Genomic DNA, 14,493 nt, shown 5'->3' on the forward strand with positions numbered 1-14,493 from the left:
TGTTTTTCTTTTAGGGCAAATTTTACATCTTACAAAAAAATATATTTATATGTTTTATTTATAATAATTTAATTTTAATATTATATTTATAATATAGTTTATTATTAATTATGACTATTATATTAAATATTTAAAACTAATATTTACTTATTTACTTACATTATGTAATTTATATGTTAAAACTGTTTTTTTTTGTTGTTTCTTTTTATTCCATTATAACTAATTTTATATATCGGTTTCACTTAAAACTTAAAAAAAGAAAATATTTTTGCCTATATCAATATTTAATGTTAATGGTTTTCACTTATATATTGAGGGGGAGGAGATGGATTAGAAATAGGTGTTGTGGTTGTTGTTGTTGTTAGATAATCAGTTCCATTTCATTTATTATAGGGATGATTTACATCTGGATTACGCAACAGTGTACTATTTTGACTGCCAGCCAACTGTTCGTGATTGCTTAAGATCTTTTCGGTTTCCTGTCGACTGTTGGCCATTATGCGTCGTATTGTTGGTGCGCAGGGTGTACGTCATAGGCGTGTATCCTGCGCATGTTCATGTCAAACTTGACCATGCGCATTCATGTGCATTGTCTCGGCATCGGTGGGTGGTGTGCCGGCGTTTAATTGAGCTGTAGGATAGTACTGTAACGAGGCACAATTTAAGTACTAAATTAGTGTTAAAAGAGTTGTATTGATAAGTGAGTTTGTTAAATATTATTAAAAAATATGTAAAATAAAGGTTTCAGGAGTTAAAATTTTGGAATTTTTTTTATCCTAAGATGATAATAAATGAAAATGTAACACTACCCAATTTAACTTGAAATACAATTTTCTTTATGTTTTCCTGTCTCTTCATAAAACTTCAGCTTTATCTACATGTTTTGTAAGTTAGGGTGTTAATAAAAGTATTAAAATAATCCTTTTAGTTATGTCATATCATATAGCTTCGAGTATCCTTATTTAACAATTGCTACAATTGATTCCCTACCATTATAATAAATCATGTGTTTTGACCATTTCAATGACTTTCCTTACACTTAAAGACAAATATTTATCTTTAGATTTTTGCCTAGTTTATCAAACAGTTAAATATCATTCATATGCACGATAAACGTAATACGAATTTACACAACACATGTATGTCCTCTTTATCACACACACATACACCCGTATGCATACACGGAAACGAATACAAACAATTTTAATTGAAATTATTGACGTCCTCTTTCAAAGCTTTATCAAACTTAACATACATGTACTCATTTATACCGGCATACAACTATACATTAACTGTATAACAGTAACATTATACAGATGTATATCCCAGCAGTTTAAGGACACAATATATACCTTTTAGAGAGTCTTACTTAGTTGAATCGAAGTTATATAGTTTCAGTGTCATTTGAGAGAAAGTCAATCGACCCTTTGTTGTTCCTTAGTAATCTTCTATGAATTCATGAAAAATTGTTCATATCTAATCGAAGGAAATTGTGTTTATATTATAATATACAAATGTCTTTCTATGACAGATATACATAGTAACTTGTTACGTAGCTAATTCAGTAAACTACGTTAGGGAAAGTACTCCGAACTGCAGGGCATCTTTAGAAGTATGAGTTTGAGTGAGAATATGCATGCGTGTGTGTACATAAAGCACTTGCAAATGACTTTTTCAACACCAAACAACATCATTCAACAACCAAAAGGAAAGTAAAATTGCAAACTAACAACACTGCAGCAACAACTACAACGTCAACTGCATAAAGTAAACAATTATACAAACATCAACACATACAAAAGTGCTAGTGTAATCATACTTATGTACAAATGTATGTAGTTGTTTTACCAACACACTCATATTATAAGTTACATTCAATTTGAATTGAATTGCATTAGGGATCGTTTAGTCTACACACATGTATGCACGCACTCACTCACACCATTTAACCAGTTCATGCAAGAGTAGAATCCTGCTAAAGATGATGTTGAATATTATTTCAAATTACCTATAGGTCTGTTGTCGTCATCCATCCACAACTCTACAAAATAATGGTTCAAATTACCATAAACAATACTACTAAATACGATTTTCCTTTGCAGTCCTGGGAATTTAACAAAGTTTTGAAAATTGTACAATTTACATAGAATTGAAAGAAACTCATGTATGTTCTAGGTTCTCATATAAAAAGAAATCAACAAACAGAACAAGAATTGAGTTGAGAGTATGAAAAATATGGAAAAAATCAAATTTCTAAAACTCTATTACCTAAAATGGTTGTATTTGATTGTTGCCTATTGAGGGAGTTGATTTTTCAAACTAAATGTTTTGGAAGACTTAAAATAATTATTCTGTTATGTGTAAGGATCTTTGTAACAGCATCAGAAGACCACTTAAGGATGAAAATTCATATTTTTGCAACTAGGAACAATTTTAGGTGTTTTTGTTGATTGGTAAAAGGCAAACAATTATGGGAAAAATAAATATGGATAAACAGATTTTGAGCCATATGTGTAATCGCCTAAATAAAAGTTATTTTATGTTACTTAGAAGTTTTATTTAATAACTTTTAAATTAAGTAAAATTGTTTCTCATATATGAATTTGTACTCCAAAAAATGTTATACGTAGTTCAATAGATATAATTGAAAATTTTCATTATATTTTATGTACTCGTGCCATACATAAAATGTGTACAACTGCATTTACTAATTAAGGCCGCAAACAACTCTGCTGTCTAATTATTTGGGAATAAAAATCAATAGTTTTCTATTTAGATAATAGAAAACTGCATTGCGTTTATTGCCACATACAAGTGTTTTATGCAGTGTTTACAATTTATTTATTAATTAATCTTGGGATCACATTGGGGTTGCATCAAATTGCATAATTAAAACTGTATATAAGCTAAATGTTTTCGTCGAATAAAATTTTAGGCAAAATTTTTGAATAATTGAAAATTTTTGTATTTAATAAGAGTAAAAGCTGCTTGATTCTCATAAATAAATTATCTTTTGTCTTTTGTTTTTCTTGGACCAGCACTCAGGGGATGAGCCCTACTCATGTAGTGCATTGTGCTGAAACTATGAAATTAGGTTGTGGCCATTTGATTTACACCTTTTCGCATCGAAAATGTCGGGGAATACTTCTGCAGGAAGTTTGTTTCACTAACGAACAGTGTGGTTGAAGGTTAATGTGTTGCATGTGTTCTTGATGAGAGTTGTATGCTGCGTAAAAGTATACCGGTATCGGGTTCTTTGATTTCAGAGGAACAAATTCCATTATAGTATCGATAGAACAATGAAATACACCCCACGTTGCGACGGTGCTCCAGTTATTCAATAGAGTTGGATACCCTACTGTCACCGATAAGAACCTTTACTCTCCCTTGTAGGCTTCGAAGCTCACACATGAGAGTTGTATTCCATTTTAGGTCGGGTATAAGTATTATAAATAATAAAGATGGGCCAATATTATCTGCCATGTGTTTATGTGTTAAAAAAAAAACAACATTGAGTCTTGCGAGCATTAAAATCGAGTCTGTTAACACGACCACATACACAGCTTTTCATCAAGTCGTGATTGAGCTATTCTTATAATTGAATGAATAAAAATGGCAGATATTGCTGTCATCGGCAAAAGTGTAGGAGCCGGAAGGTTGACATAGAAGGTCATTTATGAAGATAGGAAATAGGGAAGGGGAAAGGAAAAGGTAAGGACTGAACTATACGACGCATGCGTGCAGTAGGATACATTCAAAAGCTGAAAAAATGTGTACCGTACGAATTGATACCGAGAGAATTAAAAATGATTTTACATATCCAGTCCAGACTTTGACCAACGGAACGCACTTTACTTAAGAACAGTTTATACTCTGTCTTGTTTCAAAAAATAAGCAGAAAGATGGCAAATGGTCATAGTGGTGAATAAATTAAAAAATTGAAAAATATATATTTTTATGAGTTTTGTTTTCTTTACAACTTATTTATATCCGGTCAGTGGTTTGCGATTTTTCTATAAAAAATCAATAAATACAAAATAAAAAAAAAAATATATAAAAAGGGAAAACAAATTTTCATTGCAGTTATGCGGGCACCAGGAAAATTCATAGGAAAAAATAAAGATGTTTGTAAATGTATTTAATAATAGCCACGATAAGCTATCATTCATTCTACTTCACTCACACTCAACCATTATTATTTACTTTGTTCTTTTATGATGGAAATTCAGAAAGTTTGAGTGAAACATTCTATGGTGTTTACCCTTTTTTCTACTACTTATTATGTTGTTCTATGTAATTCTTGTCTATTTTAGTTTTCCTGTTCTTTTGTTTTCTGCTAAAATGAAAAACCTCATGAACTACAAAGAAAACTTATCACAAGTACTTTAATGTAAACACAACATGGAAACATTAAATTAGGAGAACACCCCAGCAGAGAGATACCAAGGAAAAACAACAAAAAATGGAGGCAAAAGCATAAACGTAAACTTAACAATGGCTTTTTAAAAGTTAACACAGGATATTAGAGAGTTAGAGCCATAAACAGCGGAAGAGGATGAGGGGGAAAAGTATAGGATGAAGTTGGACATAACCAAGACAACATAGAGCAAGAATTTTAGAGTTAAATGGGAAACTTACCCCAACACGTCCATTATCATATTCTCTGCTCGCTTGAATAGTCAATTTTGCTTTGGAATGCATGGCATCCGACAGTGAATTTCTTTGATGTGTTGATGATGATGTGGAACCTAACATCGAACCATTTATTTTGGCGGCTGCAGATGACGACGACGATGACGACGATTTACTGCGAAAGCAAAATTCTATAATGGCCACAAAGACTGCCACCAGTAGACCACCGATCAGTATGTAAAAAATGCCAGCTACATTGCTCAGTGATAATTCATTGTGTGAAGTTTCCTGATTGTCCTTGTTGAGGTTGCATTCGGTTTTGTCATACCACCATTTATTGCGCAATTTTATCAGTTCGCCATTCTCCTTTAGCGAGAGTACAGCTAAATTAATTGGATCCCTGGGAAAAATGTAGTCATCGGCGGTATATAAAAAAAAGTTGTGCATGTAGTGTTATTGTAGTTGTTTTACAATAAATCCAAATAAAAATGGTACATCGCAAAAAGTAAAAATGAAGCGAAAAAAATGAGAGAAAAAACAATCCGCACAAGTACACACAAAAGGATATACGGTACATTGTTGATGATTATAAAGAAGGGATAGGATGGGTAGGTCGATGGCATTGGCAGTAACGATGATGAATAATAATCGGTTTTTGTAGCAGCAGTAGTAGTAGTAGTGGTAGTGGTGGTGGCAATGGTAGTTGATATTCGCAGTAGTTGAATAAAGAACATCAAGGCATAAAGTGGCGGTTGTAGTAGAAGTGGTTATGTTGACAATACACATATGAATTCATATGATTTTTTTTGTTTGTAAGCAAATTTGTGTTTGTATGAGTGTACCAAGTCAGCCAACCGTAAAATACAGATGCATGTAATAATAGTAATAATACCAGCAACATCAACATCATCCAAAGAAACAATCAAATATCCACCAGTTTTATGACGACAAAACAGCAAAGATGTCAACGACAACAGCGATGATGATGATGATGACGACAACGACGATGATGATGTTGACAATGTTTTTGTAGGCGTTAATTTAACACAGGAATTCCAAATGAATTTGATGCAAAACGTTGAATATATGAAACGAGAAAGAATTCTTATTTTAATTGATGATTCTTGTACATGTGACAAAATAGGAAAAACGTAAAGTACAATTCAAAATAATAAAAAAATTCCAACACAAAATGAATGCATTAATCTTCTTTAATTTGTTAGTATGTGTGTGTGTGTGTAAGCCTGCTGAAAGTTCATTTCTTTATTTCTTTTTCCAGTTGTTGTAATGAATAAAAGTGTCTGGGGTCTGTGTGTGTGTATGTGAGTGTAAATTCTGTAATCCTATAACAGGACTAAGTATAAATTACTACCGTTAGGCGGAGTATGAAATGTACCCGGACAATATTTATGTATGTATTTGTATGTGTTCAACTATGCAGATGTCCTTTGTAATTTTCTTTTAATATTTATTGCTTGTAATCTTATTACACACATATAGTACATTTATTAATAAATACCTCTCTGCTCTAACGACTATTTTTGCCTACACTTATCACACACACACATATATACTTGAAAACACTCACTTATGCATATTAAATATAATAGTGTGGGAAATTCATTTAAAGGCTTTTCTTCGTTTGTGTCTTTGGAAGCCAAGTCTTTCATAACTTGTGTTTTTCTGAAAACTGTTTTTACGCAATGAACTAGCACAATAATCAGATTTTGCTTTAAATTTTAATTTTTGGTAAATAAGTGGTCTTTGTGTAAAAAATCGTATTTTTCGTAAAACAAATAGTTTTTTTAATTTATTATTAAAAAATTTCAAAATTTCACCAAAATCAAAATTTTTCACAAAAAAGAATCCAATTTTTCAGCAAAACTAGTTTTTTTCTAATAATCTTTATTTACAATAAAAATTGGATTTTTTATAAAAATAGATTTTTTATTGAAAACCAGTTTTTTTATTATAAATGTTAAGATTTTAAGTTTTTGAACTTATATATTAGTTCCAGTCCTTATTATGTGGCTTTGCGTGTTCCAACACCAAATAAATATAACAAAATTTTGTGGCATACTTCGAAACACCTTTAATTAAATTTCCCAGAGTGTATAACTAACTCTAACTAAGTGCTATATTTTCATTATATAAACATAAAATAAAATGAAATGAAAAAAAAAATCAACTTAATACTCTCGCCTAAGTTGAATACTCACTTGAGTGGTGATCCAATTGGTGTGGCAATACCAAATCCTTTGGTATCTAGATTTCGTCCAACCTTCATGGTATCGCAGGGTTCTCGTGCATTTACATACTCATTCTTGGGTGATTCCACCAGTAAAGCGTATTTGCCTTTTGATGTTCGAACACGTCTGATGCCTTCATCGTACGTACTAACAAAGACATGTTTGCGTGAGTTCATATACTCCCACATTTTATTGTGTAAACCAATTTGGGATCTCTGGAAATATATATGTGAAGAAAAAGGCAATAGAATATAAGAGAATGCTTAAAAAGAGCATTGAAAATAAAGGAAGTAAATGTATGTATATGTGTGATAGTATTGTATGTATGTTTATAATAAAAATGTAGAAAAACCAAAAAAACAACAAGAACATAGCACTATTATTTACTAGAAAATTATATCACAGTATTTGAGATTCTTTAGTTTTAATGAATGTGTTTACAGGAAGTTGGTTTTTATACATTTTACACATAAACACAGAAATATAGATAATTATGTAGTGTATGTATAGGTTACTGAGTTTCGAATGACTGTCCTGAACAAGTAAATTTACTCCTGGTTATAAAAATTTAAATATTACTAGTTAATATTTAGGAAAATTACTTTATAAAAGGGATACGTTGACCCCCCATCAAACTGCTGGATATATATATATATATATATATATATATATATATATATATATATATATATATATATATATATATATATATATATATATATATATATATATATATATATATATATATATATATATATATATATATATATATAAGTTTGTGTAAAGGAGCATGTCGTTTATATGTATGAATATTCAGTTATAAAAGAACCAAAATATTTTTTGTTAAGCATATAGAAATGTATATTTATTTAAGAGTTTGTAAGTACCAGACTCCGTTAATAAATTGTGTCTGTTTAAATGTGCAAATGAGCAACAAAAATCAGAAATAAGCATATTTTTCACTTTGATGATTACACAAACTGAAGAAACTGAAATAAATTTGTAAAGAAATTGAAAAAAGAAGTCTTGGCTTTCAAAGCAAACTCTACATTTACACAGTTGTTTTATAAATGTAAAGAATGTATATTAGGCTGGTTCAAAACAAAGAACGTGCAGGTGTTTCCAATTAAAGTTTAATGTAATACAAACAAATTTTTATTTGTATTGCAAAGTTTTCTATAGATATTTTTTGTAAAGATATGAAAGGTATAAAAATATTCGAAATTTTTTAAACTTTTTATTCAAAAATTTTAAATTTTTTTTATGTTTTTGAAACCGATGCTCTCCCGAACTGATAGTGTAAGTAAAATTTTCAAAAAATTAAAATAATGTATAAACCAAGTTGAATTTTATAAAACGGAAAAAAACATTTTGGTAGAAATTTTTTGCAAAAATATTATAATATTTGATAGTTTTGGATTTATGAAAAATTTCGTTTATAGCAATCAAACGATTTTCCTTTAGAATTTTAGTTGGGAACATCCAAATACTTTTCTTATGGGGACAACCTATTAAGCTTCATGTAATAACTGTAATATAACCTTTATTTAAAATATTTTTTACAGATAAAAATAGAATGAATGAAGTTATAACAGGCATACAAATATTTGTTAATACAGTAATTCCAAAGATTATTGGAAACTTTTCATGAACTCTAAAAGTAAATTTACCTAATAACAATAAAATCTTTCCAATTAGTGAAATTTCAGGAAATTTTATTTTGATAAAAGTTAATAAAATATTAGTTATTTACACAGGAAATTAGCAAATTATCCAAAAACTCATATTGACATATGTATATAGCAAAAGTATATAAGAATGTCAAATTATTAAGTAATTCCTAGTAATTAGTAAAAAACTGTACTTATTTTCATTTGTTTAACATAAATACTTTTGTGTACCAACATGCATTACTGAAGTTAATGTGGTAATTTTTGTGTTCAGAAAACTTAAAATGAAATAACAGGAAAAAAATAAAACTTTTTTTGTACTTAAAAATTCCAAAGGATTTTTAATAAATTGCTTGATTTTACAAACAAGTTTGTATGGGTTTGCCTGTGTTCATGAATTAATACTACTCAGATTCATTTTGTAAATTATATGTTCAATTCCTCCTGCCACCAAGAACCACCAACACCATCATCCCAACCAACCAACAACAAAGTTCTACTTAGTCCTTTTTTAGAGTCTCAAGGAAGAACATACAATTACATACACTAAATGCTTACCAAACAGCTACTGCTACCACAAACACACATACACACAAATACATTTACACATACGAGAACGGAAACTACCATTCTACTTAAGCGGATGTTCATCTTGAATGTTTGTGCTTGGTTTGGCAGGCAAATTAAATTAAAATGATCCTCAATGTCTTTGTGTGGTGGGAGAAGATTGTGTTTGTTTGTTGTATGTATTTTCCTTTTTAAATTTTTGGTTTTGTAAATGTACTCTATAGTAGTTGTTCTTTTAACCAGCTAGTGGCTGCTAGGAGTGAGTAGGTGTTTTGCCATTGTAGGTGGAAATGGTTGTGTAAATCTTTTCCTTTAACAATTTTTTGTTCAAGTTGTTTTTTCATACAGCTGTCTGTATGTGTGCCTATGTATGTAGGAGTTTAAATTTTATATGTTGTTCATTTGGTTGTTAAATTTTCTCCCTTTTTTTTGCTATATGATTTCCTTAAATATTTGTTTAATTTATTTTTATGATGATGCTGGTATGTTAAATTGAAATGTGCGTGTAAATGTGTGCTGTTATATAAATACAGCTAAACGTCAAATGTTAAATTTTATTTAGTTTAGTAAATATTTTCCACATTTCCGTCCATTCAAGCAAGAAATTAATAAGTTTTTAAATAAAATATCAACAGTTTTCTCTTTTGGGGATTTTGTTGTAGATAGAATTTTTAATTTCTTATCCATTAACAATTAAAGAAATTTTACTTTGTGTGTTAATATCTTTAAACACATACACAAATACATAGGGATCATTTGTATATGTTGTTTTTATTCAAAATGTTGATGAGAGGGAAGAAGATTTATATATTTACAAATATTTAGTAGTATTAATTTACTTTTATTACTATTTGTACAATTTCGACTAAAAGATAAGAAATTCTTTCCCAAGCGTAGCTGTGGAAGATCATAAAGTTGACCCAACTTCTATGGGGCGATCTTTGGGATAAAAGTTATAAATTTCGATAATTTAAAACCAAACACAATATACTACTCTGCACAGTGGGGCAGAATAGACATGTTTTTGAAATAAATCTGACATTTCTAAATGGCTAGCTTGATCGGGATGAAATTTGACATGGATGTGGCCAAGGAGTATTCGAGTAAGGGTCCACATTTTCCAATAGGGTCCACAGAATAGACATTTTTTTAAAATAAATCTGGCATTTCTAAACGGCTAGCTTGATCGGGATGAAATTTGACATGGATGTAGCCAAGGTGTCCACAGAATTTTTTTTAAAAGGGATTTTTTCCAATAGGATCCACATTTCCCTCGGTATTGGGAAAATTCTTTAAGGGTAAGGTTTCCAAAACTGCTTTCTGATCCTAGCTTTGGGATTTTAGAATATGTGTTTCAAAATTGAAATTTTCATAAAAAATAAGTCAAATTCGGAACGGCTTTGGAACAATAGGACATGTATTTATTCGAAGTGTGATCCATAGAGGTATCATTCAGAAAAACATAAAATTGTTATATATTCTTGAAGAAAGTTTAAAAGAAAAGAGTTAATGCATCTTTTCGCCCAAAAAATAATAAAAACAAGTAAGAAAGTATAGTCGGGCGTGGCCGACCATATGATACCCTACACCAGTTATGAATATTAAATGTGATTTATTTTTCATAATAAAGCATTTATTTATCTTCTATTACCTTGTTCCGATACATTTAAGCAATTTATGGATGAAAAAATAATTTTCTGAAAGAGGCTTTATAGGGGGGCTAGGGGCAAATATGGACCAAGCCCGATAAAATTTTGTAAATATATTTATATTTACATAATATTTTATTGTGCTGAATTTCATCGAGATATTTGAGTTTATAAGTTAATTTTGGACATTCAAGTAATTTTCTAAAGGGGATCTCTATGAAATTTGGCAAGGTCATAAGGCTTGTATAAAACTTAGTTCTACCTGTATTTTATCAATATACAGGTATATTTAACATAATTATGAGCTCAGAAGCCCTTTTCGGGGGGTTCTGTTGTATGGGGCTAGGTGAAATAATGGACCGATTTTAACCATTTTCAATAGGCTTCGTCCAAAAAAAGTGTGTGTGCCAAATTTCATCCAATTATCTTGAAAATTGCAACCTGTACCTTGCGCCCAAGGTTTACATGGACAGCCAGCCAGACGGACGGACAGACGGACATAGCTTAATCGACTCAGAAAACGATTCTAAGCCGATTGGTATACTTTAAGGTGGGTATAGGACGAATATTTTTGTATGTTACAAACATCAGCACAAACCCAATATACCCTCCCCACTAAAGTGGTGTAGGGTATAAACATACGATTTTTTAAACTTTGAAATTTAAAATCGTTTATTTTGGTTCGAAAAATGGCATTGCTCTGAAATTGTTGGTATGTTATTGGTAATTTAGTGGTCTAACACAAAAAATTTTTATTTTAAAAAAGTGGAACATGTCGAAGATACCCTGTTTTGAGCCTCCAAAGCGCCGCTCCTGGGAGAATTTCAAAACATAAACTCGAGTACTCCGAGGCTACGCCAATGTCAAATTTTATGCCGATCATACCAACCGTTTGGAAATGCCAGATTTATTAAAAAAAAAAAAAATTATTTGCCCCAAAGTGCTCTCTTTAAATGCGAACAGTAACTAGAGCGTCATCTGCTTTAACTTCATTTAATTAATTGGACCCTAAACATTTGACAAGATGATAATAAACAATACTCTTGTCGGTTTATTCCCAAATTTCATATTAAGATTTTAACGTATATACTCTCATGCCTAAATGTCCAATAAATTTGTATGCAGTTTACGCTGAAAGATTGAATTTAAATAAGATTTAACTAAGAGTTATTTTTAAGTCTATGCTGTAAAAAATCTATAGCAATTTTGTTATAAGAATAACCCAGCAGTTTGCCAGGAGAGTCCAGAACTAACGCTTAGAGTTACCCCTAGTCACCGACAAAGTAATTTGAACATGTGTTTGTTTTTTAAATGTCAACTCTATAGATTGCTAGGGGACTGTAAAGTGAAAACAGTTCTGACACTGCTCTTTGTCACAAAAGGGACACTAAAATGACAAATGTCTACATTTTCGTCTTCAAAGACTAAATTCGTGATGAAAGACGAATTAGAGTCAACTCGGTAGTTAGACGTTAGTGGTGTTCTTTTTTTAAGCATTAACTCTTTGTCGAACTGCTGGGAAATGATTAGTATTGAAATAATTCAATACGCAGTTACAATAGACATTGCAAGAGTATGATTCTGTAAAACAAAATATTAATTCATGAACACTCTTGTATACATATATCTATAGATTTATAAATATATGTGTATATGTATATGTACATAATAGTTGTCATTGAATTGTTATCACTTATACTGTCAACAACTCGGCAACAGATGACAATAACAGAATCAGAACACCAGCAACATAAAATATCTGCAAATACCTACAGATACAACATTCAGCAACAAATCCGGGTGATGATACTAAATGATGAAAGTAAAATAAAATTCACGCATATTTTGTTGTGATTTTATTCTTCATTCATTTGTGTTTCTTTTCAGTTTGTTGTAATTTCATTATGTCTGATTGTCTGTAATACATTTGCAAGTATTTGCTAGAAAAATGTGTCAATTTGCAACAAAAGTAGTTATTGGAATTGTTGAGGGAAAAAAGAGGAGAGAAAAAAGTCACACAAATGAATCCAACAGGACGCATGATGACAATATAAAATATTCATACAAGTATAAAAGAAAATAAAACAATAAAGTGAACGAATAAATGAATGAAAACAACAGGAGGAGAAGAAAAAGGCAATGAAGATAACTGGTTAACAAAACTTTACATAGAGTATTAAAGAGAAATCGTTGACAACGTCAACAGTTTTGCAACGTAACAGGCCCACCAACACTAGCATACCAGACTCAGAAACACTCGTTAGGTCTTGTGAGCCGTATTTTTTTGTTTTGTTGTACATACAAATACTCGAGACTGGCTCACAAACAGACGAAAAAACATATATTTAAATGACATGAAGTGATGAAACGTAACGAACAAACGAAACCAATCTTGTTTACTGTAGTGTTATAAACTGATACTAAATGGTAAGAGCGAAAGTAATCTCTAAAGTTCTATACAAATTCGTTAGATACAATTTGTTATAGATGAACGAACTCTAGGGAGAAGAGAATTGAATATAAACCTAAAGATCCATATGAGATTTAGGCTTAGAAAATGGTTGGAACCGTTTTAGAAGGCTTTAAGTAAATAAATTTAATAAGACATTTTCGACCTAACCTCGTTCATAGCTAAAGTTATATTTGCAATAGTATATAGGCTTTAGAGATACGATACGTGTCAGAGCATACATTAACTGAGAGCAGAGATTGTCGCATGCATTTCCTTGTCAAAACTAATTGCGCTGCACATCAGTCAAATGTCATAGGAAGATTTCTTGTTGGATTTTTTTTATCCACATATTTTTTTGATTTTATTATTTGCCCCACTATTTTTACATACACACAGATATTGCCATTAATGGAAAATAATAAAACGGAAAACAACAACAACAAAAAAATAAAATTGATATGGATAAAATGCAAATTGTTTTTCTTGCTGCATGCAATGACATCAGTAAATAAATAAGAAATAATTTTGATTGTGTCTTCAAAGAGGCAAATGACAGTCAACCTACGACTCATACTAAGGTATTTTATTCAATCTATTTGTGTAACTATGAGGGTGGCTGGTGATAAATGTAAACTTACCCTAAAGAAATCCCACGTTGAACCATGTAATAAAGTACCGTATTGTACCTCTGTTTGCATAGCCAAATCCTCAGGGGAATTGATGGGTGTAACCATGCGTTCGACAGTGAGAAATGCAGCCAAATTGGCTGTATATGATGAGATTAAAATGAGTGTAAAGAACCACCAAACAGCGCCTACAATACGACCCGATATCGATCGTGGTGACACGTCACAGCCCTGTTGCATGAAGGCGGCCAAAGAAAACCAAAAAGAGTTCAGTATACTGAAATCGTTAACAGCAGCTGTTGAATTGGTTGCGCCCGGAGTACCTGCTGGTCCGGTAACTCCTGGTGTAACTGCTGTCATAGGTCCTGGCACCGGTACACCCCCGATAATACCAGGTGGTTGTTGATTTGACAGCTGATCGTGATGTGTATGACTATCTGTAATAAATTGAACAAAGAAAATGTGTATTACTTGAAGGAAAAAGAATCAACATGTGTTACATACATAATTATTTTTATGAATATACAAGTGTGTAAAGTACGGAGAGAAAAGGAATTAATTTCAATTTACGTGTACTTTAGATTTCTGTCTGTTTTATTACTTCTACATTTTTTTTGTTTATTTTGCTTCTCTCATTTCTTCTCTCAT

At 30.9% G+C, this 14,493-nt stretch overlaps 1 protein-coding gene across 1 annotated transcript; it reads right to left on the reverse strand.

Moving 5' to 3' along the window:
- Positions 1 to 206: 206 nt before the first annotated feature.
- Positions 207 to 14,260, reverse strand: LOC119603867 (glutamate receptor 1). Its single transcript, XM_037956094.1, has 4 exons — positions 13,858 to 14,260; positions 6,852 to 7,096; positions 4,639 to 5,032; positions 207 to 644 (listed from the first exon to the last, which is right to left on the reverse strand). The coding sequence occupies exons 1-4, from the start codon at positions 14,203 to 14,205 to the stop codon at positions 561 to 563; spliced, it is 1,071 nt and encodes a 356-aa protein (XP_037812022.1). The 5' UTR covers positions 14,206 to 14,260; the 3' UTR covers positions 207 to 560.
- Positions 14,261 to 14,493: the final 233 nt, after the last annotated feature.

The sequence above is a fragment of the Lucilia sericata genome, unplaced genomic scaffold (assembly GCF_015586225.1).
Source record: "Lucilia sericata isolate MDLA Ls3-8-SP2 unplaced genomic scaffold, ASM1558622v1 Contig000344F_arrow, whole genome shotgun sequence".
NCBI lineage: Eukaryota > Metazoa > Arthropoda > Insecta > Diptera > Calliphoridae > Lucilia > Lucilia sericata.

What these genes read in the sequence shown, in the direction of transcription:
- LOC119603867 (XM_037956094.1), bottom strand. Translation starts at nt 14,205, where the DNA reads ATGACAGCAGTTACACCAGGAGTTACCGGACCAGCAGGTACTCCGGGC. An exon ending in CAACGTGGGATTTCTTTAGG is followed by an intron (nt 7,097 to 13,857) that starts GTAAGTTTACAT and finishes ATATATTTCCAG; the next exon opens with AGATCCCAAATTGGTTTACA. An exon ending in ATGATAATGGACGTGTTGGG is followed by an intron (nt 645 to 4,638) that starts GTAAGTTTCCCA and finishes GCCTCGTTACAG; the next exon opens with TACTATCCTACAGCTCAATT.